This window comes from Protopterus annectens, chromosome 6.part0 (assembly GCF_019279795.1).
Source record: "Protopterus annectens isolate FY-2018-M chromosome 6.part0, PAN1.0, whole genome shotgun sequence".
NCBI lineage: Eukaryota > Metazoa > Chordata > Ceratodontiformes > Protopteridae > Protopterus > Protopterus annectens.
Window position 1 is genome coordinate 1,347,576,937 of NC_056737.1, and position 27,278 is coordinate 1,347,604,214.

The following is a 27,278-nucleotide window of genomic DNA, read 5'->3' on the forward strand; positions in this document are numbered from 1 at the left end:
TCTTACTTTATTGTTTGCTGTGAATATGGATGGATCTAAAAAGCTGCTACTGTTAGCCATTAGTAAGTCTGCCAGCCCATGATATTTCAAAGGTGTAAACTGCAAAGCATGGATGACTGGCAGTTTGTTCAGTGAGTGGCTGATAGGACTGGACCGAAAATTTGTCAAGGAAAAAAGGGCATGTACTGATGATTGCTGGTAACAGCAGCTCACATGATCCAGTTGTTGCCCAACAGCTTAAAGCAATACAACTGGAGTTTCTTCCTCCCAACTGTACCAGCCAGCTTCAGCCGTGTGACATGGAAATTATCCAGAACTTTAAAGTTCTGTACAGAAAGCGACTTTTGGGGAAACATACAGTGGTCATTGAGAGCAGTGATCTGGAGAATTTTGCGGTTGATGTATTTGAGTCTGCATGTGCACCTACAGTTTGGGAGATTGAAATAATAACTGCTGCAGTCAGCAATTGTTTTAAGAAGGAGGGGTTTGTCAAGAACGTTCAGACCAAGGGTGATCATCCAGAACCATCCAGCTCTACAACTGTCCATGACTGTGGCAACATTTTTGAATGACTCGTAGAATTTCACTTTCTGGACCAGAATATGTCATTGTAAGAATTTCTTGCAGTTGCTGAGTGGGTTCAGACAGAGCCTGTGCTGAGTGAAAGACACTGTAGCAGGAGTTGAGAAGAAATCTCCAGGTGTGAATTGTGCAGAAAGGGATGATGAATCCAGTGATTTTGAGGTTCCAGTGACACCTCCATCATCAACACATGAAGCAAATATGGCACTGACAATGTTGCAAAGTTAAATTGAACATAATGCTAGTGACCCGGTCGAGTCAGATGTCCTGATGACTTGCATTGGCAAATTAGATGCATACATGGCTAAAACAGCAGAAAGAAATGCAGTACAGAAGAAAGTGGCCGATTACTTTTCTTATCAGTAATACATTTCAGTACACACTAATAAAAATATTATAGCTTGATAACACCCAACACATAATTTCAGTGTAAGGAGGAATAAAGTAACAAGTGCAAGATTTTCTGTTGACTGAGTGATTACTTTCTTTATCAGTAATACATTAAAGTACTGTATATGTAAAAATATTATTCAGTAGCTTCAACTTATGATATCCTCAGTTTATTGACAATTTTGATCCCCTCCCCCTGTCCACACTGGCCCTACTGTCCTCCCCTCTGTGTGGACATAAGCGGATGTCCCCATTGACCTACTATACCTGCTAGGGTGCAGCATCATAGCAAGGAACTCTGTAGGTATATCCTTGTGTGTGACAAAACCACCTCTGTATATAGAGGACATTGAATATAATGGACTAATTTGTCAGGTCCCTTGAAGTCTATTATAACGAGATTCTACTGTGTGTGTGTGTGTGTGTGTGTGTGTGTGTGTGTGTATATATATATATATATATATATATATATATATATATATATATATATAAATATAAATAAATCTCAAAGGCTAGTGCTGCAGTTATCCTTTTCTAAGACATTTTGCTTCCGTATTTATCTGATGTCAGATACTGTATCATAAATGTTCTCACTCTGTTAACATTCATGAGGTCATACCTATGTATACATGTGTAGATATCCAATTTCTTTATTGTATTTGCTCTGTAGAAATATTTCCTTAATTGTGCTTTATGTAATTACATTACATGTTATGCCTGTCATGTGTTTGTAGTTTGTGATTGCCATTGCTTGGTTTGTAACTTAAAAAGTTCTTTGGCCCAGCTCATTCATCTGGCTAGCAAATGCCAATAAGAAAATATATAGAATAGAGGATTGCTTTTGTTTGAGAAGAACTAGACATCCTTAATTATCCATTGTTCCTACCCATAGATATTGCCCTGAAGTCCACGGATTTAAGATTGTGGGTGAGGATGCAGATGGGGTTAGAGGTTCCAGACAATCTTTTGCCATTTTGTCCTAATGGCAGGCATGATCTTTCATGGATCCCCCCCACCCAATGGAGTTAGTGATGCAGTGAGATACCAGTGGCTGCAGGGTTACCACATGTATGTATGTATCTTCTGTGAGTATTAGTCCCCCTGCCTATATACCTCAGACAGGTGGAAAGTTATAACCACAGTCTGTGTGTAGAGTCTTCCCTTCCTTTTGTCATAACTTATCATTAGTCCTGGTGTTGAATGCTATGCTAGTAGTGTGTGGAAACCTACTTTGGCTGCTACTTCAGGTGGAGCTTCTAAGAAAAAGGAGCTCAACAAACCAGCCACAGTGGTATCCATTTGAAATTCCAAGACTCATTAGTGCAAATCCAGGAACAGAGGGAGACTGAGTTACTGAAAATGTGGACTTGTGTATTCTGTGAGAGATTATTTTTCATCTCGGAATATTCCCTTTTTTTTCTGAGGTATTGCAATCTGAGTTGGTATATACGATTGGGAGGGGGTGAAGGGGGACTTGCCTGCCCTCCAAAAAAAAAAAAAAACAGCATTAAAGGAGAAAAATGATGATCAACATTGACCGTTGCCTTGTATTTTCAGTCTTTTTTTATTTGGGGGCTTGCGTTAATGAGTCTTGATTTTATTATGGAGCTGCAAGGATTTGACAGTACTCTTTCCATGCAGAGGTCTTGGGGTCTGAACACAGAGCCCTTGGCTACCTCGATCTGACAGGAAGCATTAGTCCATCTCCATAAGAATAGATCCTATCTTTGTAAGAATCCAGCTGAATTCCCCTCGCTTGTTTTAGAAACACCCTAAGCTTGACTCTTTATTTAATTTCTTTGCCCCAGCACAGTCTTAATTGGCACATCATTTGGCTACCATCTTACCACAGAAGCTTTGGATGGGTCAGCAAAGGAGCTTTTTCTTTTTTGCATGCTGGGTTAAACGTGCTCAACTATCTATCCTAACTGTCAAACATCCAGTCTTCATTGCAGATAGATGTTAGAACTCCCTAATCCTGGTGTCAAGGAGTCTTTGGAGGAAACTGAGAAGTTCATTGTGATCACTGTTGCAATAGCCTTAGCTTATATGGGTTATATCCTCCTAAGGATGTAACAGCCGGGCTTCCAAAGTTTTAGGGTACCTTCCATGCATCCAGACTGTTAGTCATCTTGAGTTTAGCTGACTGAAACAAGTGGTTTGGGCTCCAAGTTCACCAGAGCTTTCCTACCAGCTCAGAGCATGCTTCTTGCGGTTCTTTCGAGAATTGAAGTTCCCTTCAGGGGGGAAAAAAAATCCACGTTTACTTTTTATGTCAGATGTTGGACTTTTTCTGTACAAGTATATTTTTAAGCTAGGAAAAAGTGTTTATGGCTGTTGATGGAAAAGTATAGCCTATTGTTACCTCTGATTAATCTAATAAGAAATCTGAATCATCAGGCAATGGCAAATATTAAAATAGGATGATGTTTATCTAAGGTAGTACCTCTGGGGAGATGAACTCAATATGGCTGCCATTTGTCTCCAGTACTCTTTGTTCTGAATCGTGAACAGTTAGCTTATAAAATTTGGAGGTCATGGATTCAGGGCTATACTTGAAAAGGCCAGCAACAAATGCTGGGGTTTTTTTGCTGATATAATTTTATTTGTTGCAGACCCAGAGTGTGAGGTCCCACAGTTGTTTGATTGGTTCAGGGATTTTCAGAAGCTTTCTGGGAATGAGGATAAAACAAAAGCCATTGAATTAATCATAAACCCTCATTTAAATTAGTTCAATATTATCCATTTTTATGGGGACATGATAAGATGAAGTGTCTGGGGATTTGGTTGATGAGAAATACAGAGAAGCAACAGAATATAATTAGGGAAGTAACTAGGGGAAAATCATTAAAAAGATTAAGCAATTTCAAAATTTGATGATGGGTCTTGATAGTATAATACAGTTAGTGAAAATGTTTATGGTCCCCCTCATATTGTACATTGTCCAGTCTTTTTTTTTTTTTTATTCCCCAGATGGGGCAATCTGCGGGGAAATAGGGAACTTAAAAACTAGAATGGAAAGGTAAATCCTGTAGGGTTGATTGGGAAGAATTAATGCTTTCTATTTCACAAGACTTTCCAAGATTGAGGATGTTTTGGAACTATTCAGATCAGGTTGATCTGTTAATTGTAAATGCAGGGATATCAGCTGAAATGGAAGCAAACTTCCCTCTGGCAGCTATTGGGTCAAGGAAACTTGAAAAAAAATTCTTTGGAATCAACTGGTGAGGCAGCACAACAATATTCAGGTATGCACATATTCCAGTCATACAGTTAAAATATTAGTGCTCAGGAATTCTGGACTGGGCATGCTTAATAACCCCCATTGGACCATCACTTAGAAGTGTCTCTTGCCCCACTGAAAGCACAGTCAGTAGAAATTGGTTGGGAAGAAGTACAGAACTTATACCTGTATGGTGAATCAACGCCTGCAACTCTCTTAAGACAGGGTTTCATTTACATGCAAGGAAATGTTTACTTTAAATTGCGGATTATATGAGGAAGCAAAGAATAGGCTTAGGCATTTTGGGAATTTAGGCAAGGCTCCTGAAATAGTTTATTTTGTAAATGAAGCCAGATTGCCCCACTTGATGAGAAAAAAGCTCACAAGTAGAGCATATAGGGAGCTCCATAAGAATATTCAGGGTCTGGCATTGAATGTCAAGGAAGCCTGGGAGAGAAATATAGGCAGCCAGATAACTGGTATTCAGTGGGCTAGTATTTGCAAAGCCCCCAGCAAAGTGAAAAGGTCAAGGCAGTTTAGAATTTTTGGATGGAAATACCTCCACAGATATTTTTACACACCATCAACATTAGCCGGGATGTTTCTAGAGTGTGCAAAGAGCTATTGGTATGAGAAGGAGATAAGGGGCACTTGGGAACATGTTCATAGGCTCATAGGTGTGTACTAGGTAACTGGAGCCTTTACAAGCCTAGCCCATAGAAGTTCCCTGGTATCGTGCCACCCGACGTTAGTTTTCAGTGCCTCTATCAAGTAGAGCCACTGGAGTGATCCCCGGGGGTGAACTATTACCCACCCACTCATCAAGATTTCTCTTGAAAAGGGACAGTGAGGTGCTCTGCTTGACATGTATGGGAAGTCTATTCCAGAGCATAGGCAGTCTCTGGCTGAGGAGCCTGCCCCTCCAGCATGTTCTTTTGATTGTGGTAATGAGGTTGAGGTCTCGAGCGTGTGGTGCAGAGGGTTTGGGATTTCTTTAGATGTAGCATTTCTAACAGAGCTGGGTCAGACATGGCTTTGTAAGTCAAGCAAAGATCACCTCTAAGTAGGCGATATGAGACAGAGAATAGCTGGAGTCTTTTGAGTCTGTCCATGTAGGACATGTGTTTAATGCCTAGGATCCTCTTCGTAAGGTACTTCTGTTGCCTCTCCAGCTGGTGCAGGTGTCTGGTGAAGTACATGCCAAATGGGGCATTATACTCAATGACTGGTCTAATGAGGAAGAGTAGAGAGCGATGATGTGACCTCTTTCTTCCTGGATGCAAAACCCTTGGTAATGAGATGTTTCACATCGAAGAACTTTCTGACCACACTGGCAGTGTGGTGGTCGAAGGAGAGGTTGCTGTCAACCTGCATCCCCAGATCTCTTATAATGCCTTCAGTGTTCATAGGGCTCCCATCGATGTGGTAATTAGTGGGAACTGAGTTTTTACCAAAGGGCTTGACAATGCATTTTTTGGCGTTAAGCTTAAGGCCATTGTTTCGACAGCAGTCATTGGTCTCAGTGAGGCCTTTCCATAGGATGTCTGCACCACTTAGGGAGTTAATAATGACTTCCAGTTTGCAGTCGTCTGTGAACTTGGTCAGCCAGAGTCCCTTTGTGTTGGCCTGAACTTCTGAGAAGTACATGCCGAACAGGAGAGGACCCAGGAACGATCTCTGTGGGACTCCACTCATGACTGGTCAGCAGTCTGACTTGGAGTCTGCTACTTTCACACTGTGTGTTCTGTGAGCCAGTTTGCAACCCTCCTAGCGATATAGGGGTTGATGCCTAGTTTGATGAGTTTATCAGTAATTCCTGAGTGAGGAATGGTATCAAAGGCCTTGGCCAGATCAAGGTAAGCTGTATGCAGTGCCATACCTTCATCCACAGCCCTGGTGACTGACTTAAAGAAGTCAACCAGGTTGAGCAGGCATGATCTCCCTTTCACAAAACCAAATTGCGTGGGGTTTAGAGTTTGGAGGTTCCCTATATCTTTGTTAATCAGCTCCATGATGATGCATTCCATAGCTTTACATATCAGACTCATCAGGCTAACTGGGTGATAATTCCCAGGGTAGGGACAAAGCCTGAGGTGAGGCTGTGACTGAACAGGGCACACATAAATGGTGCCAAGTCACTTTGTAGTCCATGTAGAACACAGCCAGGGATATTGTTGGGGCCCATAGAAGCTGTATTATTGGGCTTGGACAATGCAGCTTTAACCTGCGCTGCAGTAATGCTGGGTGCCTGGCATTCTTCCAGTATTGTGATTGGTCCTTTGTGGTGGAGAGAAGGGTAAAGTTGGCACTGAATCTGTCGGGCCAGTATGTTGGCAATATCTGTTGGCTCAGTATAGGAGGTACCATTGTGCAGTAACTCAGAGCAAATCTGGGTATTTCCATGGAGGTTCTTGATATAGCTATAGAAGGCTTTGTGATTGTTTTTAGTGTCTTCCTCAATTCTGCCTTCATAGCTGGCTTCAGAGGATTTGATGAGGGATTTCAACTTTTTGTTGAGGCTAGTAAGGAAGTTTCTCCAGTCTTGGGACTTTTCTGCAACAATTTCTTCCTTCTGTTGTAGAGCTTATTAATGGCAGGGAACCACCAGATTGGCTTCCTTTTTATTTTGGAGGAGAGCTTCTTGGTTCTGTTAGGTATGACTAGTTCCACGCATTTATGTACATGTTCATACAGCGCATTGGTGTATGATTCGGCAGTCATGCAGCTATTTTCCATTGGCATGGGTGCCGCAAAGTAGCCACCTCTGTTTGTAGGAGTCCAAAGTCAGCTTTGGAGAAGTTTTTCAAGGTGGTTATCTTTGTGGGGGGTGTGGGTGAGATGTGGATTTCCATGGTGATTAGTTTATGGTCATATCTGACCAGGGAGAGACTGACTATTGATGTAGAGCAACAGTCGCCCATGTTAGTAGTAACCAGGTTAAGGATGTTGTTCCCTCTAGTGGGTGTCAGAATGAGCTGGTCCACGGCATTGGAAATGATGATTTCTAGGAAGCATTGGGTCAGTACATTGGTGCTTGAGTAGTTTTCCCAGTTGATGGAGTGGTAGTTGAAGTCTCATAGTAAGAGAGTGTTGGGATGGACCTTGATAGATTCCAGAGTGCTTAGGAACATGGAGTGAGAGTCTAGGGACATGGTTGGGGACCTATAGCAGGCTATGGTCTGGATCGCCGTCTTATCCAATGTTAGTTGTACCTGAAGTATCTCAGATGCGTTATGCTGGGCTACTAGTCTGGAGGTGTGCATATCCTTTATTTGGGACTATAATCGGTCCTGTTAAGGAAGACCTAAATAAGTTAATGAACAAAGTTCGGGGAGGGGAGACTGAAATAACTAATAACATCTTCCTAATAAGTTGGATGTCTAGTACTATCGTGTCTAGGCAGAGATTAGCCTTAGTGAGCTTTCTTATACTGGCAACCAAAAAGGCTATTACTAGAATTTGGAAATCAGACAGTACTGGCAAAAACAGATGTTATGAATGTTATTAAATCCTTATAATCCCTTGAGTTAGTGATAAAAAGGGAAAGATAGATGCACACAATTCATGCTAAGTGAGGATGTTGGGATTTGATGGCAAACTAGCACAGGGCAAGATCTCCAGCTGTGAGACTGATGTCTTAAGAGGGTTATTTAAACAGCCTACTAGCTCAGCATTTTCATTATGATATAAAGTACAACCATGAAGGGAATTCTGGAAGAGGAGTACCGGATTAACAAATTTTTGTAATTGGCAATATGGCATGTGGAAATTATATTAGTTATATGACAAACAGTTCAGCATATGTAGTAGGATGAATGTAGCACAGTTTCACCCTTTGTTCTTAGAAATCAAATTGGGATCAGTTCAACACTGTTTTCCTATCTATTAAGGATTAGTTTATGATTTTGCATGTTTGTCAACTGATTGTTTTTAACTCTGTGTTAGTATAATTTGGGCTTTAAAAATACAAATAAATAAATAATAGCCTTTGCCACCACAGCAGGCTGCTAAAGTGCCTTAGCTGCAGATGAATGACTCTGCTATGGCAGTTTCTGGCTCTTTAAACCATTCATCTTTTTCTTGGGCTCCATCTGGTGCAGTCCCTACAACCACCATGGAGACGGGGAAAACACATCCTCTGCGGCTGTTAGGAGTGCCCCTTTTGTTTCTGGGGGAAGGGGCAGGGAATACCTCTCTGCCTAGCCAGACTGTCATGCCTACCCATAGGGATTTTTTTCGGGCAAAAATTGGTCTGCTGCTTTAGAAATTTCTGTCAAAAACGGGCATAAACTTGATATATTTATTCTTCTGCCTCATTTACTTTGGACAGAAGTAGTTTATTGGGCTTAACTCGGGCTCTTGACCTTCCCAGTTCAGCTGTTTCTGATTAGTGAGAAAAAGGGGTTCTTCATTTTCTGAATGGGTTTATGAATTTGAACCTCAAAGTGTTTGTTAAGGGACAGATTCTATTTTGTCCCCTCAGCTTTCTGATTCAGATTCTGAGTGGAGTATGGCTTTTGTCAGTCCCTTTGAAGGATTATCTTTTTTTTCCTGACACTCTTTAATGAATTAGTTGTTTCAGTGGGACCGTAACAGCATTCCACAGTTCCTAAAGAAGTATTATGATTTATTGGTTATGGATTTTTCCTGAACCTACTCCAATTCCTCCTGTCTCTTCAGCATTGGAGGATGTTTTTGTCGCAACCTGTAACTTGCCTTGACATCCAGCCTACTGTCTCCAAAACTGCAGATAGTTTGTATAACATTCATCAGTCTTATTTTTAGAATTCTTAAATGTTAAAGTTTATGCTTGTCTCTTTTGAGAACATTAGGAATACTATGGCATCTGTTTCCTCTTCTGAGGAAAACCTTTTTTTATGTAACCTAATTGCGTTTGTGTCTCAAGTGACTACTCACTGATTCTGCTGATGCCACTTCCAGGGCTGCTGCCACTGGAACTGTCTTAAGGAGGTTTTATTGGTCACATACTCAAAACCCTCCAGAAGACATAAAAGCTGAAATTTTGAATTGTCCTTTAGAGAGAGTCATTGTATCATTTTCTGCAGAGATCCTTAAAACATGTGATGAGACTGGTAAGCTGACTCATGGAATTTTTCAGCCTTCCTTCAACTTTGTCAATGGGTTTGATGTTACTCCTACAAACCTTTTTCAAAAAGCAAAATCAGCAGTCACAGCAAGCAGCTGGTAAGCAAACATTTAAAAAGCAGTAGCTGGGAAGTTCCAAAAACAGGAAACCCACCAGAGTAGAAGATACTCTAGTAAGTCTGAATGACTATCAACAAGACTCATTCCCCCCTTCAACAATCCTTCCAGGCAGTCTGAACCTCTGTTTTTTCTCCTTGGCCACAAGTAGTTTCACACTGATGGGCTCTGAAAGTAATCCAGCAAGGTTAGAGATGTTAGTGGGTGTCTCTCCCACTTTTTTTAGGGATCCAACTTCAACACTCACACCCACTCACACTCACACCCACTCACACCCACTCACACCCACACACACACACACACACACACACACACACACACACACACACACTCACACTCACACGTTTCAGAGGATGATAGATGTGGTCTCTTCTCCTAGTCCTGGAAGGGTTTTATTGATGTATGTTTCTGGTTCCACAGAAAGAATATTCATGGAGACCAGTTCAGGATCTTTCCTTTCACCTTTTGTGATAGTGCCTAAGTTCAGAATGTTATCTCCTCACATTTTGTTGCTCTTATGAGTTTTCTAAGGTGTCATTAGATTTAAAAGTTACATATTAACATATTCCTATAGATTCAGATTTCATTAGTTTCTTAAGGTTTTGTGTGTTTTGATCGGTTATCAGTTTTCTGCATTACCCTTTAGTCTAACCAGTACTCCAAGGGTATTCACAGTGTCAAGCTCATGTGATAGACTACTGCAGACTGCAAAGTTTTCACATTTTTTGACAACAGGTTTATCTTTTCAGAATCTTTTTCAAAGTAATTTTTTACCTGGATGTGGGGTCTTCTGCACATACCGTGATTCTAGGAAAACATACAGAAGTTTTGTTTAACTCCTCCTCACAGTATTGGTTTCCTTGGTTGTCTCGTAGATACCTCATTTAAACAGCTTTTCTTCCACAGGAAAAAGTAAATCTGTATCTAGACCTACTCCTGAGGTTTTTTCCACTCTGACTACAGTCTATGTGAGGGAATTTCTTAGTACGTTGTATCTCATGGCTTCCTTTGTTCCCCACTGATTTCTTCAGTTTGACTGCACATGAAATAATAATAATAAAAAGAAGAAGAAGAAAAAAGTGGTATGTAAAATATGTATGGTCCCAATATCAACATCCACTTACATTTCAGTTCAAATTTTGGGGTTTGTGAGAAGGGAGATTTTTGGTGGAGAGATCAAATCTATCTATCTAGGTCTCCCACTAAAGGCTCTAGCACAGTCTTTCTCTACAGATGCAGCAGACTTTGCCTGGGGAGTACTGCATGTGAAAATAAAAATGCAAGGTCTTTGGATCAGAAAACAAAGACCAAAACACACAAACGTAAGAGTTGACACTGAGAAATGCTGTCAACATTCTCGGTTATCCCCAGAATGATTACAAGTGTTTACAGAAAACACCATAGTGATGCAATATATGAACAAGCGGACGGTGGGGGGACTAGCACCATCTCTTTCCACGGGCATCTTTCATACCATCTGAGAAAAATTGTGTGTCAGTCAAGCTGAACAGGATCAGGTCAGACCCTTACAAATGGAAATCGAATCAGGGTTTTTTCCAGGAACTGATCCAGCTGTGGGAAAGCCTCTCAAGTAGATTTTTTCACCTCCACTCATAACGGTCAGTTGGCAAACTTCTGCTCCAGGGATCCATGCAAGACGACCTAGAAGACAGATACTTTTTCTTTTCCTTGGACAGGAATGTTCCTGTTTTCTTTTCCACCCTTACCACTAATAAACAAGGCAATTCTGAAGATTCATAAGGGCACTCCAAAGATCAGTGTGGTGACTTCCTTCTGGCCCATGCAACAGTGACTCTCCCTTTTCCTAGAAATGACCAGGGACAGTTACCACAAGCTTGCGCGCAACCTGGATGTACTCACACAGGACAGTGGGTGTTTGGTACATCCCAAACCCAAGTAAGTGCATCTAACTTCCTGAATGATATAGTCTTAACGTTTATTGTGATACTTGTTTCTGTTTTACAATAGATTTAATTTCTGGGCACACTCCTGATGTTAATGCTGCAAGTGGTTTGAAAACAAAACAAAGCAAAGATTATGGCATGATTTTTGATGTTTTAATTTCACTGTTAATTCAGTTTTTACTTATGATCACATGCACCAAATGTCAGGTTAGGTTTTTGACAATAATTTACATAATACCAGCAAAGCATTCTGAGTGATTAAACCATTATAATACTTTAGTGGAGCAGCTACTTATTTACATTATTCTTTAGCTAACAGGGCATCAAATGTATTAATTTTCAAGGATGGGTGCTCCACTCGTGAGAAATAGCTCACAATGTGTCTTACTAATATTCCCATGTTACTGCACATAGTTTGGAAAACTAGTAGCTTAAACAGTAGTGTAGTTAGTAAAGCATTGGAAGGTACAGTCTTTCATGATGTCATTTCAGGAGTTTTCGGGTTCAAGAAATATTTCAAGGGGCAGAGCTCATCAATGAAATTACTTGCAAAAATAGGGCACTATATGCATCAAACAATGTAAAATTTGAAATGATGTATGGTAAGGAAATTGCTCCCATAACTAAAGGTTGATTATTTATATTTGCTAAAGAAAGTGTTACAGGTATATAAAATGCATTAAAGTGATTTATTTTCTGAAGACGTTCATAGTTATTAAAGGAGACAAGAAAAACATGCTACTAGAAAATATTTTATTAATAAAGGGAAGAGAATTTCTAGTTGGTGCCAAGACAGGACCCAACACTCTTTCTGGGCTAGTGTTTCTCTAGTCCTGCATTACTTTGTGAGAGTTACTATCCTCTTGTCCTGTTTTGCTTCCCCATTAAAGTTCATTTGTCAGCCATTTGAGCTTGTCTGTCCAGAGATTCCCTCTTCAATGCAATCTGCTCTGAAGATGTTTTTGAAAAGGGTATTGCATACAAAGCTTTGTGGAAAACATGTAGCTCCTTAGAATCTTAAATTTTTTTTATTGGAAAAAACTAACTCTTGCTCAAGTTTGAACCAGCTCATCAGGCTGACTTGAGGTTCTTAACATGGAAAATAGTGTTACTAATTGCTCTGACCTCTGAAGGAAGAGTATCAGAGTTGCGAGTTCTTATGATGGGTCAACCTTATTTCATTTTCCACGATGTTAGGGTTTCCTTGAAAACTAATCCTACATTTATGCCTAAAGTGGTATTCAAGTTTACTTTAAGCCAAGCTATTCATCTCCATCTTCTTTCCCAAACCTAAAAATGAGGGAGAAAGAATACTCCATATTTGGATGTCCACAGACTTGTCTTGACAGAACAGAATCTTTCAGGAGCTCTGATCAGTTCATGTATAGCGAAGGTGAGAAAAAAAGGACACCACAACAATGCAATTCCAAATAGGGTCAAGGCTTATTCTGCAAGGGCCCTGGCTTTATCTGTGGATTTTTTTGGAAAGGGTTGGATTCTAGAACCAGTAACACAGCCCTCTATGCATACTTTTACAAAGTACTGTAAACTAGATACCTTCTCCATGTGTAGGGCAAGATTTGCTGTGACCACTCTCCAGGGGCCCCTTGACACTCATCCTTCCTCCTCCCAGTCAGTCGAAGCTATGATAATTTACCCTTGTAGCTAAGTTTATTGCAGCTGTGATTATAATGATGAATATAGTACAGTTCTGTAGGTGTACTTATTGTAACAGTAGATGTTTGAATGATCTTTGCTGCAGTAGCCCTCCCCACCCTCTTATTTTTGTATGTTTCTGTTCCCAGGGTGAGGATGGTGTGTGTGTGTGTGTGTGTGTGTGTGTGTGTGTGTGTGTGCGTGTGCACGCTCATGTGTGTGTGTGTGTGTGTGTGTGTGTGTGAATATGTATATATTTTATTTATATATATATATATATATATATATATATATATAGGTGGCCACGGTGGTGCAGTGGTTAGCATTGTCACCTCACAGCAAGAGGTTCTCCGGTTCGATCCTCAGCTGGGGTGCCTTCTGTGCGGAGTCTGCATGTCCTCCCTGTGGTCGCATGGGTTTCCTCCGGGTGCTCTGGTTTCCTCCCACATCCCAAAGACATGTTGTAGGTGTATTGGACACTCCAAATTGGCACTAGGTGTGAGTGTGTGCATGTGTGTGCCTTCTGTGGAAGGTTGGGCACCGGGCTGGCAACTCGACACTGTAAAACTCCACTGCCAATCATGAGTGGACAGGTGATCCGTTGTGGCGAACCCTAACCAGGAAAAGCCGAAAGAAGAAGATATATATATATATATATATATATATATATATGTGTGTAAAATACACACACACACACACACACACACACACACACACACACACATACATATCTTCTTTTTCCTAACATTGTTCCTTTTCAGGAATAAAGGGCTTTAGCTTCCAAAAGCTTGACGGCCAAACCACTATTTCTACTCATCTCAGCTTAAGCTGACTAACTGGGCATGTGGAAGGTGCACTTAAGCTTTGTAAGCTGGCCCACTGTTATATTGTTAGCAGGATATAATCCATATAGCTAAGGCTACTGAAGTAATCATTATTGTAACATCTACATTATGGAAAGTATACTCACACAACTGCACTTTGCGGAAGAGTCTTCTTTGTGTAATCTAATTTGCTTCTGTGTCTCAAGTGGTTACCACTGTTTGAAATGTGCTTATGATTCTGATGATGCCAGCTCCAGATTTTCCACACTATCGTCTCTATATTTAACTGTGCTGATGCATTGGCTAAAGAAGTATCCACTGGTATGTGTGTTTGTATGAGATGGCAAAGATGAGGTCCTCCTCACTCTAAGAGAACTCTATCGGTTGTCCTTGATGCATTTTGGAGGTCAGTACTATGTGATGAACAGTCTTTAAAGAGGTTATCAAGTAGCTCTAAAAAGAGGGAAAAAGTTTTGTTAACCATTGATAGTTTACATAGCACAAACTAAGGAGATTCCCCTTTACCAAAATGTTCTCTCTTTCAGTAGAGGAGGCCACATAAGCATTCAGCAGCCTTGCCTTCTCTAGCAGGTACTGCTGAATCACCCAGGAGGCAGTCTTATGAGATGAAATTTTGCAGTAGCCTTTTCAGCCAGGACTACCTTTGTGTGATGCTTGTTCTTCTGGTTTGTCCTGATCTCTAGAGAGTCACTATTTGGGATAAAGAGTCCTGGGTATTTTTAAAAAAGGGCAACATCTTTGCATACTTGACCTCTCTCTGTTATGAGCACCCCTGTCAGACCATTATGGGTCAGTAGAGCTGTTGGTACATTTCTTTGCCTAAGGGTTGCTATAAGAAAATGTTGTTAAAGCCCTGGAAAAGGTCTTTGGTACTAATGTATTCCTGACTGTCAAGAAAGCACAGGAGTGTGTTTGACCTGTCATAAACCTCAAAGTCTTTGATAAGCATATCCATTGCATGAAGTTTCTCAATGGTTATAGTTCCATTTTGGATTCTGGGTGTTCAGAGTGTTACTAGATATGAAAAATGAATACTGCCATATCTTTGGGAAGAGCATAGGATATTCCTGCAAATTTGCTCCTAGCCAACATCAGTGCAGTACAGAGTGCTGTTCTATATATTGTACTCAGTTTACTGGAGTTTTTTTTTTTATTACTAGTGCGGGAAGTTTTGAAAAATAGTATGTTGTCCTTTCAGTACATCGATGACTATGAGTGATGCCTTTAATTTGCCATTGTTGCAGTCTTTGAAGGTGACTGCAGTGTGGGAGATCCCCACTGCTCTGTGCAGAGGGATTTCATTGATTAGATGAAACCTGAACTCTCTGTTCTGACAGTCATTTCTCCATAAAGAGGAGACCTGTGTATGAGATCTTGGTCTTCAAATCCTGAGTAGGGCTGCAGGGAAGTGTAGCTTCTTGCAGCCTACTACTTATTGTGTGACAAATAACATTTGCAGTTTTTACCATTACCTTCACAGACCTGCAGTGATGGTATTATCATGGGTTGTACATTGTTAGTGATTGCCAAAGTCATCATACTGTCATGAGACTTCTGCTCATTTTGGATCCTTGAGATGCTTCTTGGAATGGTGAGCTTGTTCCACCATTACAAAACTGAAATTCCCTTTTATATGGGCAGTATATCATAGATTAAGGGATGGAGATGCCACTCAAGTTAACCTTGGTCTATAAGAAGTGCAATAGCCATGAAGTTCAGCTTTCCATTAGCATCCTTGAGCCGAGAGCAATTCTCACCTTTCATACATTCAATAGTCTGCTGTGGTCAGAGCCTTTTCTAATAAACAGGCAGTGTTAAGATGCATGTTTCTATCCTGTGTGCCAGGAAACAATGCAGTGTTGCAGTGGACCATCACCTCAAGCATGTACCTCATGCAGAGGTTTACTTCTCAAACTATTGCAGGCATTTTAACATATGTATTGCAAGTCATCTCTTAAAAATGTGTTTCAGGTGATTCTTCCAGTAGAGGATCTTCAGGACGGTCTGTATCATTCATACTGATTACCTTAACAATCGGAATTAAATCTATTATGTCTGGAGTGGAGTGGAACATTCTTGTATATCTTTCCACCATTGTCTCACCTTCTCAGAGAAGCTCTAGGAAGAAATACCAGGGCTTATCCTGGTCAAGGATGGTGGGATTTCATTTGCTTCATTTTCATCATATAACACCACCACAAATGATTTCTTGTCCAGGTCAAGAGACTTCAGTTTATGAGACAGAACAAAAGTATTTCTTCTCAAGACCTGGTATCCGTAGTTGCCCCATTTTGCACTCCAAGACTCCCAGTGGATATTTTCCAAGTAGTGGAGTCTTCCAGGAAACTGACAAGTAGGAATACATAAATTGCAGGATGGAAACAGCTCTAGATAGAGAGTTGTTCCATACTTTGTTAACTTTCAGGTCTTCTTGACCCACCTTGGGCATCTGTTAAGTTTGAACCTTAGGTTATTCACAACCATTGTGTGAATATCCCGGCAGTATTGGTACACCAAGACCTTGTAGAAGGTTTAAACTCAGGCTGAATACAGATTAGCTGACCAAACTATGAGTGTGTTGGACCATCTCCATTTCCATCCACTGATGAAGTATTGTCTTTTTTATTTGAGACTTGAATTTCACGATTGGCAATTAACACATTTGAACATTTGATATTTTGAGCTGGCTACATCAAAGACTTAAAATTAGTCTTTGGAAGGTTCCTTGTTCATAATGGCCATGTCTACCAGATGAATTTAGGAGTTCTAGATCCTTATTTCTAAGGAAACTTGCTGTATTTTCTACAAGCACCTCTTTCTCTTTCTAGAGAAATGACCACTTGTTGCCTAAAGTGGTTTTGTAGCTCTCTGTGACTGTCCTACCTGCTTTCTTTCTAGGAGCAGAATTTAGGAAAAAAGAGGCTATATGTGCAGTAGATGTAGACATTCAGCTTAAACAGGTGACTGCATGATGTTAGGAAGAGCAGTTAGTTTTGTCCTTTCCTTCATATGTGAAGGTCTTCAATTTGCTAAACAAACCATTTTAAGTGGATTACCAAGTGTTATTTTGCATAATGTGGCTAACCAGGTTTTGACCAGTGCAGTCAAACGCCACTTAGGAGTTGCAGTTTCCACTTTTTGCTTCAAGAATCCATGCATTATAGACAGCTTTGCCATGGTCAGTTAGCCCTGTGTGCATACCTTTACTTAACAAGTTGTGCTTCTTTTGATATTAATGCTCCAAGGTATGGCTTTTTCAGTTTTTCATTTGCCTCCCATCTGGAGTGTTGTGAATTCTGCTTGTGATTTTTCCCTGCAGTTATTCGCTGCTGAGAGCCCTCAAACTAAGATCTAATAAATATTTGACTACTAACCACATCAACTGCTTTTATCAAGGACCCTCTAGATTTGAAAGTTGTTATCCTCCTGCCATCTCCTGTGTGGTGTCGTGTCACTTTGTCTGCTCTCTGTAAGTATTTACAATTGTATAATTTGAGTCAGCATTTTTCCCTTGTAGATGCAGTTCACCATTGTTTTATGGGGATTAGAACTTGAGTGCCTGCTGTACCTTCATGGTCTTGGTACATTTGTATCCTAACATCCTTTGTGTGGGATAAAATGTAAAACGTTTTGCTGTGAGAGAGCTACATGAAGATACTAGGTATTAACCACTGCAGAGGGCATTCTCAGAGATTAATAAGGTGAGTACCTGCTTGTCTCGTTTCTCTTGAATGTAATCCTTTGTCGATGAATGTTTTTATGTGACATAATTCTGTCTTTTTGCATTGTGTGTTTAAAGTGCATTTGCAGCTTTTCTTCCCCCTTCCTTTTTAAAAGGATACCAGTCTGGCTTTGCCTTGTGCTAGGATAAGGTTTGAAATAAATCTAACACCATCTGCAGTCAGTTTATGGTCAGGCAGGTTCAGATTTATTAGAGGCACACATGAAGAAGCCTGTGAGCACTTTTTTTTATACCAGGTTGTGGTAGATTGTTGCTACAGAGACCGTGTTGGATCTGTTACTAATATACTTTTGACAGTTTTTAGTACCTTAGATTCTCTCAAAGGAAGCAGCTGAAAAGTTTGTGTTAAAATGTCTAATTTTTGCTGGTATGTTCTTGTGTTTCTTAGATTTTTGATTTGTAATGATTTGTCTTCCTCTAGAATGAAGATGATGATTTCAGCTATGTCCTTGCATTTTTCCTTGGCACAGTGGCATGCTTATATCAGGTAGGCTGGACTGATAACACTGTATTAACATTTAGTTGCTCAGAAGAAAATAAATTCAATTATTAAATTGATTTTTCCAGTAACACCACCCAGTAAAGGCAAGTTAAGTATTCTCTATTTGTGAGTGTTCCTCTTTTTTCCACTATGTCCCTTATGCTTTCCAGCTAGCCATCCGAGGATTTGTAATGCTCCTTTAAACTACTACTGAACTTTCATATGCTTTTCAGACTTGTCAAGATGCAACAAAATGTATGCCTTAAAATATCAGATTACTTTAATGCAGTGTTCTCATTCACACAAGTATTTCCTTTGCTGTCACCCTATGTCATCTACTGACTTACTTATCAATGGCAACATAATCTTGTTAATTTTAAAATTCATTTTGCTATGTGACCGTGTTAAATATATCAACATGTTTTTATTTGATGAAATAGCAGCACCCAGATCCTTCGGCTGCTGAAATTTTCTCTGTAAAGGCACTGCTGTAGTTATAGTTTCTTGCCTCTTCACAATCATTTCAAGTTGTTTCTGTGTTGTGCTTAGCTGTTTAAATCAGCTTTGAGTGAATTTCAAGTAGTTGCTGTCCTGTTAAGTGAATTAATCTGTGTAACTGCATGTAATTACTGTTTTTTAGTCATTTCAAAGTTACAGCAAACAGCTAGATTTGTCCAGGAGTGTGAGTCATCTAGAGTTTTTAGTGGTTATCATAGTGGTAATTAAGGTAATTGCTGCAGTTCTGGGGAAAATAAACACTATTGATTAGAGCTTTAGTCGTTTATTGTTTTTTTTCATTTTCTCTGTTTATTTTATATTGAGTGGAGTTGTGAATAGTGCAGCAAGATTGAAATGTACACTCTGTAGACATTGGCAGTTATGGTTTTAACTTTTCAAAATATAACCAAATCTCACAAATTGTAGCAATAGATTGACTGTTGCTACATATAGGTGCAGTAAACAGCAAATAGCTGCATAATGAGCAAAGCTGAGCACCTTGCACCCTATAGTAGCTCGCAGCAGCCATAGGGGCACTACATTGTGCAACTTAGTCCACAGCTGTTACAAATAAGCTGAACACAACTGTTATGCAAGGTTCGTGAGCTGATTTTACCTCAGTTGCATTTAAACTGAGATTGCTTGTTTATCTAAATAAACATTTATATGTAACTACACTACCCACCACTTAACTGATAATTAGCTCAATAGACTGTTGATCTCTTTTATTTAAGCTCTAGAATTATCTGTAAATCAAATCAACTTTTACTTTACTATAAAATCAGCAGACTTGTCGCCCCCCCCCCCCATGTTGCCATCTTCAAAGCATTTGATCCACTGAAATAGTGTAGCAACTGTGTTACACTAACAGATAATGAACTCTTACTAAACACAAATTATTTTGTTTGTGAGAGGTGCAGATATTTAAAAGATATGGAAGCCTTAGTCTCACAAAAAGCCCAGACTGTAATGTCATATGCTGATGCTGTAAAGAAATCCTTTCCTAACCCTCTTAAACCCATAAGGATTAAGTCTCAGCAAAAATCAGCATTAAACATTGCATCACATAGTATCTCACCTTTAGCAGTTACCATGAGACAAAGGCCCTTAGTTCCATTACACAAGACCAGTCCAGAAACAAAAAATTATTTGTGATTGATGACTCCGTAGTGTGACACATAGATTTTCCACTGACTAGGCTGAATAAAGACGGGGCACTGAGTTGTCTTTCTAGTGCCAGAGTCTCAGACGTCTCAAAGGCTCTTAGGATCCTTGCACAAGACAAACATAACTATAGCATTGTAGTTGTGCATTTGGGGGCCAAGACTTGGAGTGAAAAGCCTTGAGGAATATGCAGATGTCTGTCTGTCTGCATGTCAGAAATGCAAGCAAGTCCCTGATACTAAGCGTAATCCACCCTTCTCAATAAATGATGCTGGGGTACAGAAAAAAGAAAATTGGCTTCAACAGTTGGCTAAGTAATTGGTGTCATTCTAGGGGATCCAGTATGTCAGCATAGAATGAGATGCTTTGAATAAATAAATAATAATAAATACTTGCTTTGCAAGAGAGGGATTACATGTCTTGTTCAAATGCTTCTGCTTCTAAGCTAAAGTCCTTGCTGCTCCCATAGTGTATTTTTAAGCAAGGCTCAGTTAGTATACATTGCTACCTAAGAAATGCATCAATGTCAGTCAAGTTAAGGTGGTTTTTCACAATGCCAAAAGTCTAAAACCACAAGCTCCCCAACATTGAGGGACTCCTGCATTTGGAAAGCATCTATATATGTCTACTCACTAAAACATGTTATAAATGCCCAGAAAACACTCCTTCCATAACCAGGTTTATTGCCTAGCATACCTTCAGACCCAGTGGCAACTGTTGTGGTGTGTACATGTTTGTTAGAGACCATATCACTACTCAGCAAATTCCCAGAGACCCACAAATGGAACTTGTCAAACTCCAAATCACAATGAAGTCAACTGTCAGTTTGTTGTGTGCTACAGGACACATTCAGTGACCTTAGATGTTCACTTCAGGTTCCTAAACATAAACACCATGGATGAAAAACTTCCCATCAATAAGGACTCCATCATTCTGGAAGACTTCAACAAGTACTTGCACGACACCTCTAACACACAATATGCACAGAAACTTAGAGCTAATAAGTAAAAACGCAGTGGACTAAATTGTTACTAGCTCAAATTGAGGACAAACAATTCTTGGCCTGGTAGTTACAAAAGTGACTTTCTCATGCTCAATTTCGCAAGTAACTCCCCCTTTGATTAAGTTGGACCATAAGCTTCCCTCAAACTATCTAACCCCCCCCCCCCAAAACCTATGAATTAGAATTCAAAGACTTAAGCACACAAATCTCCTCAAATTCTCTGGTGAAGTCTCGGAATTTTTTTACCCCATCACTTACATCTCCCCAGGCACTGCCTTAGCAAGGAATTTTATACCCACATAAATGATTATATAAATCCTCAGTCCCATCTATATCCAAATACAGTGGGAAATTTAAAAGCCACTCTGGTTGTGGTGATCATTATCTTTACCCTTTCTCCCCATTTTTACTTAGGGTCTGGGTGTCACATCAGGATTAGTCAATGTAAACAGGTCACCTAGAGACAATACTTACTCTGATGAATGGCTAGACAGGACATTGATGATCCACCAACATAAATAAAATGTACAATAAAAGGAAAAAAAAATCTAATTCGAGTAAACAACAGATCTGAAGATCCAAACGTCAAGAAAAATATTAAGAATTTGATTAAGGATTTAAAATAGTTTATTAAATCTAGTAAGGCAGCTCTTGAACTCAGTTTGGCATTTGAAGGCAAGAGCAATTCCAAATCCTTCTTTAGCTATGTTAGAGGACTAAGAAACAAACCTCAACAAAGTACAGAACCCATACTAAATGTCATAACCTACAAGAACACAGTAGATATTACCAATATACTAGCAAATACATTTAGTGCAGCTTTCACTCCTGAAATGACTATCCAAAGTCCTGTGATACCCATATCTCTCAACCTATCCCCATATCATCACAAAAAAACATGTAAGCTGTTCGAGACTAAAAGCACTTCTTCTTTGAGGCCAAAAAACATACACAGCTTGTTCATATTATAATACTAAATGTGCCTTGGTGGAACCTATGCATGAGCTATTTAACCTGAGCCTGGCTACAGGCTTAGTCCTGGAAGTATGGCATACAGCTGTGGCATTGCCGCCCAGTAAAGGCAGCCCTACTAGTCCTGGAACTATGACATAAAGCTCTGGTGTTGTCACTCTAAAGGTGGCTTTACTACCAACCCCATAAACTATAGGGACCCCCCTCCTTAACTAAATTTATACTGAACATATCCCCTCCTCTTAATACTAGCCTCACCATAGCATTCACACAAACCCTTTACAACCTTGTGTCACCTTCCTATTGACACTTATTATTCTCTGCCTCCTCACTTAATTAACTCTTCTCTGTTGTTCTAACTTTATAATCCATACTTTTATTCTCCTTTTTCTGCTTATACAGTATTCACTTCTTCCTCCTCAGCAAGTCCTTCTTCAGTATTACCCTTCCTTTCAGAATATTGACAGAAAGCATAATACCCATAATCCTCTTATTTTACACATCACCTACTTAATCATTCTCCTAATACTTTCTTTAATTCACAATTTCAGCCTACCACTCCAAGGTATATTCTACATTTCTCTAACTGACTATACTGTATTAAAATCTTAACCTTTCACCATCTCTCTAATAAGGGTCCACCTTGTCTGGAATCTCTAGCAAGCCATTTCTACTCTCATCTGTTTTTCCACTCATCTTCCTCCCTTTTCCTCTAACATCTTTTCCCTTTCCTTCAGTTCTAATCCTCCCTTAACTGCACCATAGTCCTGTCTATCTACAATGTTGTCCTTTTACATCTTTACATCTCTACAATTGATTTTTGTTACCTTACTACCTACCATGGTACTCTCACACTTTATTCGCACTCACATACTACCAGCCACCCTATCTATACTCAGGCTAAACCCTCCTTCCCATCTGTTGCCTCAGATTTATTTAATGTCCAGCCTATTCACCTATTCAGATACAAAACCTGTAAGCATTCAGTTGACTTTGATATAACCTGGAATAAACTCATACTTTATATATAAAAAAAAACCCTAACTAATCCTAATCCTCTATTCTCTAAAATCACTTTGTGTGACATCCATCACAACCCTGGCCCCTTAGCCTCATGCGTTATACCATCCTCTGCCCCTAACTCATGTATACCACCCACAAAACTTTTTCTTACTTCCATTAACATTAGTAGTATTCTAAACATATTTAGATAGCTACAAACATGGTTTCTTCAATACTCATCAGATGTTAGTGTCATTACCGAAACATGGCTAAAACATCATATATATGATTCTGAAATTCTACCTTCTGGCTACAGTATAATTCAGTGTGACAGACTACACAAAGAAGGGGAGAGGTATTGCAGTTATATATAATTACCAAGTTTCTCACCCCTCATGACTAACGAACCAACCTTCCAAAATGTAGAACTTATCTCTTTTCTCAATGTTAATAAACGTAAGAAGCTTTGTGTGGTTGCTCTCTACATACCACCAGGTAATAATAATATTAAATATATTGTATTTATTATTTAAATAAATATTTCTGTAGGATGTAGAAAGAAACCAGAGCACTAAGTGAAAACGTGCAGAAGGCATGAAAACTTCCACGTAAGACATTCTTATAATCAGGAAAACTGAGCTGGAAAATCCAAGAACTGTGAGGCAGCAGTACAAATCACTGCATCATCCCGCATCTAGTTATATAATCCATGTTTAGTTATTCAATATACAGTTGGAAATGCAGTAAGTTTCATGTAACTTATGACTGAGTGGATTTTTTTTCCGTGGTCATGTTTGTAGTTATACCTTTTCCGTGACCCAAGTATTTTTGCTTTGAGTGCAGTACACAGTCCAGGGTGAGGCAGCATGTCTTAGTGTATGACTTGGGCATTGAATTGAAGAAAAGAACATTATAAAAGTGTCTTTTCTGTTTAATAGCAAAACAGAAAGGTAGGCAGTGTATCTGGGTGTTATGCATTGTCCAGGGTTGCACTCTGCAGGCTTCATCATGAATTCTGGTTCATTTTTAGATTTAAACCGAATACAGCACATATATGAATTTTATAAATTATTCTATCACTGTTAAATTGTTGGATGTTTAAATCATCATACCTTAAGATTGGCGATTAGTAATGGCATCATATGATTTGATTCATGGTGGGTGCAAACTAGTGTGGTCTTCAGTTAATAGATGGTTGTTCTTTTCTGATCAGCATGATAATCTGAAGTGCCCTAACATGTATTAGCTTTTCAGAATTGATATGTTCACAATTTCGCTAATTTTGTAATAAATTTATTGGCATGCATCTCCCCTTTGAAGTCTTATGTCTGTTAATAGTTAAAATGTGTTATATTGTGATTATTTTTGGATGAGTGACCTTTCCTTTTCTTCTTTGAATTTCAGTGTTATCTTCTTCTGTATGGCACACTATGGAGGAATCTCAAGTCATTCCTTGTTTTTGGCTTAATCTGCTTGTGTAATATGTACCTATATGAACTTCGCAATCTCTGGCAAATCTTATTTCATGTGACCATAGCAGTATTTGCAACACTACAAATACGAATGAGACAGCCTGAAGGAAAATGCCCTGACTACAATGTTTGAAGGATGTTCTGGAAGTGCCTAAAATGTAGAATGTCATTTCTTATCTCAGGAACTGTCTTTTCAACAAAGAAGAAAAGATGCTTCAAATGATGGAGTAAAAGCCCGAATGCTACATAGTACAGGTAGCAATCAGTAGGCAGTGAGACTCTTTCTCTTTTTGAGACTAAAATTGTGCTCATTCCCAGGATGTAACATGGCTCACATTTGCACAGGACATCTGGAAACCAAATTCATCCTTGTCTGGGATGTAAAAAAAAAAATATATATATATATATATATATATATATATATATATATATATGCGCAAGGGAACAGTATTTAAACATAATGAACAGAGCCATTCCTATTGTCGCACCTTTCTTTTTATGGCTTTGGCTTGTGATTTTAAGGAACAAATACACTTTGTAACTGGTAAAAATGTTAAGCATAGAGAATAGAATTACAAGAAGTCTGTGCTTAATAGATGGTACCTAAATGTGTGTGAAATAACAGAAAGAAGTAGAATATATATTTATATGGAAGTTTCTAGAATTTTTAGAGCATTATAAGTATTTAATTGCAACACTTAATAGAAGATGTGTGGATCATACTATACTCCTTTGTGACATTGTAATATTGCATTTTCTTTCAGCAGTATTTTATTCTTCTCCCAAGGGTTTATGGGGGGAAAAAGCTAATATACTGCCACTGTCACTCTAATTTCACAGCTGGTGTGCATTGCCACACTGGTGTCTTTGAACTAATTGCTGCTCAGAACAGTGAAATTAAAAACAAGGAAGATTGCCATAGATTAACATTTAAGAGAGGCACAGTGGTGCAGCGGTTTACGTTTTCCCTCACAGCAAGATGTTCTCCAGTTCAGTTTTCAACTGGGGTGCCTTCTGTGCAGAGTCTGCATGTCCTCCCTGCATTCATGTTGGTTTTCTGTGGTTGCTCCGACTTCCTCCCATGTTACAAAGACATGCATCTGGAGCATTTCTTCCTGAGCCACCACTGAAAATTTGCTCATTCCAAATCAGACTTTCCCTGTAAACAAATGTAAAATAAATAAAATAAATAAGCTGCTCTGTGTATTCATGATTGATCAAAATACCCATATGTAAATCAATACTGTAGAATACAGATTTTGGCCATGGGTCTGTCCCCAGGATTTGATGAGTGGCTTCAATGACAGAGTAAATGTCAGTGAAGGTATGGGAGCGAGTAACTGATTTTGTGTCACCTATTTTGAAGGAGTAGGTTGGCAGTATCGCACTGCAGAAAGGCTCAGAAGTGCAGTTCCATGTGCAGAAACATTGGATAGGTGTTTGAAAGGGGCTGAGCAAACTGTTAAATACTGCACTGCTTTCTAGTTGAGCATCGTGGGTATGCATAAGTGTACTCACTCCTCTCACTCATTGTAGTGGGCACTGCAAACGTCTGTTTAGGAGCACAACAAAAAATTCTTCTTAGCCTACAAGATGATAACTGTTATCCCTGGTTCATGTCTTCATCTAAGATGCAGTAACCTCAAAAACTGATTGGTATTTAAGATAGTACAGTATAGTCTAGCTTTGTATCTGCCTCCTAGAGCTGTGGATGTCAACCTATTTTTTTTTCTTTTCCATAATCTGGTAGGTGGGCTGGTCAGTTGAATCCTTGCTGTCAAATGTCAAATTTCAGAGGAGAAAAGTATAAAATTAGGCAAATATATGTAGCTTGGGATTTACAGTTACAGTGCAGGGAATGTGTATATATAGGTAGCAAAAGACAATTGTTTATTTACAGTTAAGATATGCTGATTCCTGTCACTTTGAAGTCGTACATTCAGCAAAGGCACAGCTTTCAGTTATCATATCTGAAATTAAGACAAATTGAGTATGTTCTGTCATCCGTTTTGCTGGAAATATGAATATCTAGATTCATTAAGTAGATCAGTTTAGCATTATAGCCAGTCAGCATCTGTTGTTTCTTTACTACAGTTGGTAGGTAATTCCGGGTCTGTATCACTTTGTCAAAATGGCAGAAGTTCAAACACCATATGTTCAAACTTCTAACCTCGAAGTGCAAAACCATCGAAGGCTTAGAACAGCAAAATTTTTCCCAGGGAAAAAAAAAATCGCTGTTCCAAGAAACACACAACACAAGCACACCAAAAAAACAGCAATCCACACACATACACTAAACTGCACATACACTACTATCTATCAGCTTAGAAAAAGATGTTGGTAAGTCAGCTCCAAGGGCTAGGCACATGCAGGTACAAAAGTTCAGGTAGCTGTAGGTTATAGTCCAATCCAATGTACTTAATACCAGAAGTTATAAAAACACTGCTTTATTCACCAAGCCAAAATAAAAGTAAAACGCTGCCTATCCACTTACCTTAACCCAAACCCTAATGTCCGTCACTATCGCACACTCACCTGATCCGTGCCCTAACCCTAACTCACCTATCCCACCCTAACCCTAAAGTCTGTCACTATTGTACACCCACCTCACCCGCGCCCTAACCCTAACATCCACACAATCGCACACTTACCTGAACCCAACCCATAACTTTCCACCACAGTGCTGAAAATCGCAAAGCCACAGAAACAGCCCACCAAATTCTTTCCCTGAGAAATAATTTGGTGTTCTGCGGCTTCGTGATAATCAGTTTGCGAACTTCACAGTTCAAACATGTGGTGTTTGAACTGCTGAATTTCCGATGAACTGATAGGAGCCTGGTAATTCCACATACCTGTCCCCAGTGTGGTAAATACCGTTTTACTTATAAGTTTGAGTCCCAGTAGAGAAATAGATAAATCTTGTCTGTCTCTGTGATTGTATGCTTGGTCCAAGCACTATTTTTGTTTGGGGTCATAGGCCTATTTTAAGGATGTTAAATAACATTAAGTTAAGAAGCAGTGTAGCTCAGCTTTGTATTGATGACCAGCTAAGCTTTTATTAAGTCTCAATGGTGGGCATGTTGATCTTCTAACAGTGAAA

At 39.4% G+C, this 27,278-nt stretch overlaps 1 protein-coding gene across 2 annotated transcripts in view; it reads left to right on the top strand.

The window, feature by feature from the left end:
- Positions 1-26,720, top strand: part of SEC22A (SEC22 homolog A, vesicle trafficking protein) — a 594,497-nt gene extending 567,777 nt beyond the window's left edge. For both annotated transcript variants that reach the window (XM_044074913.1, XM_044074912.1), the window contains exons 6-7: positions 18,008-18,073; positions 24,111-26,720. In XM_044074913.1, coding sequence (XP_043930848.1) covers positions 18,008-18,073; positions 24,111-24,311 — 267 coding nt within the window. In that variant the 3' untranslated portion in view covers positions 24,312-26,720. The remainder of the gene's footprint in view (positions 1-18,007; positions 18,074-24,110) is intronic.
- The last annotated feature ends 558 nt before the right edge of the window (positions 26,721-27,278 follow it).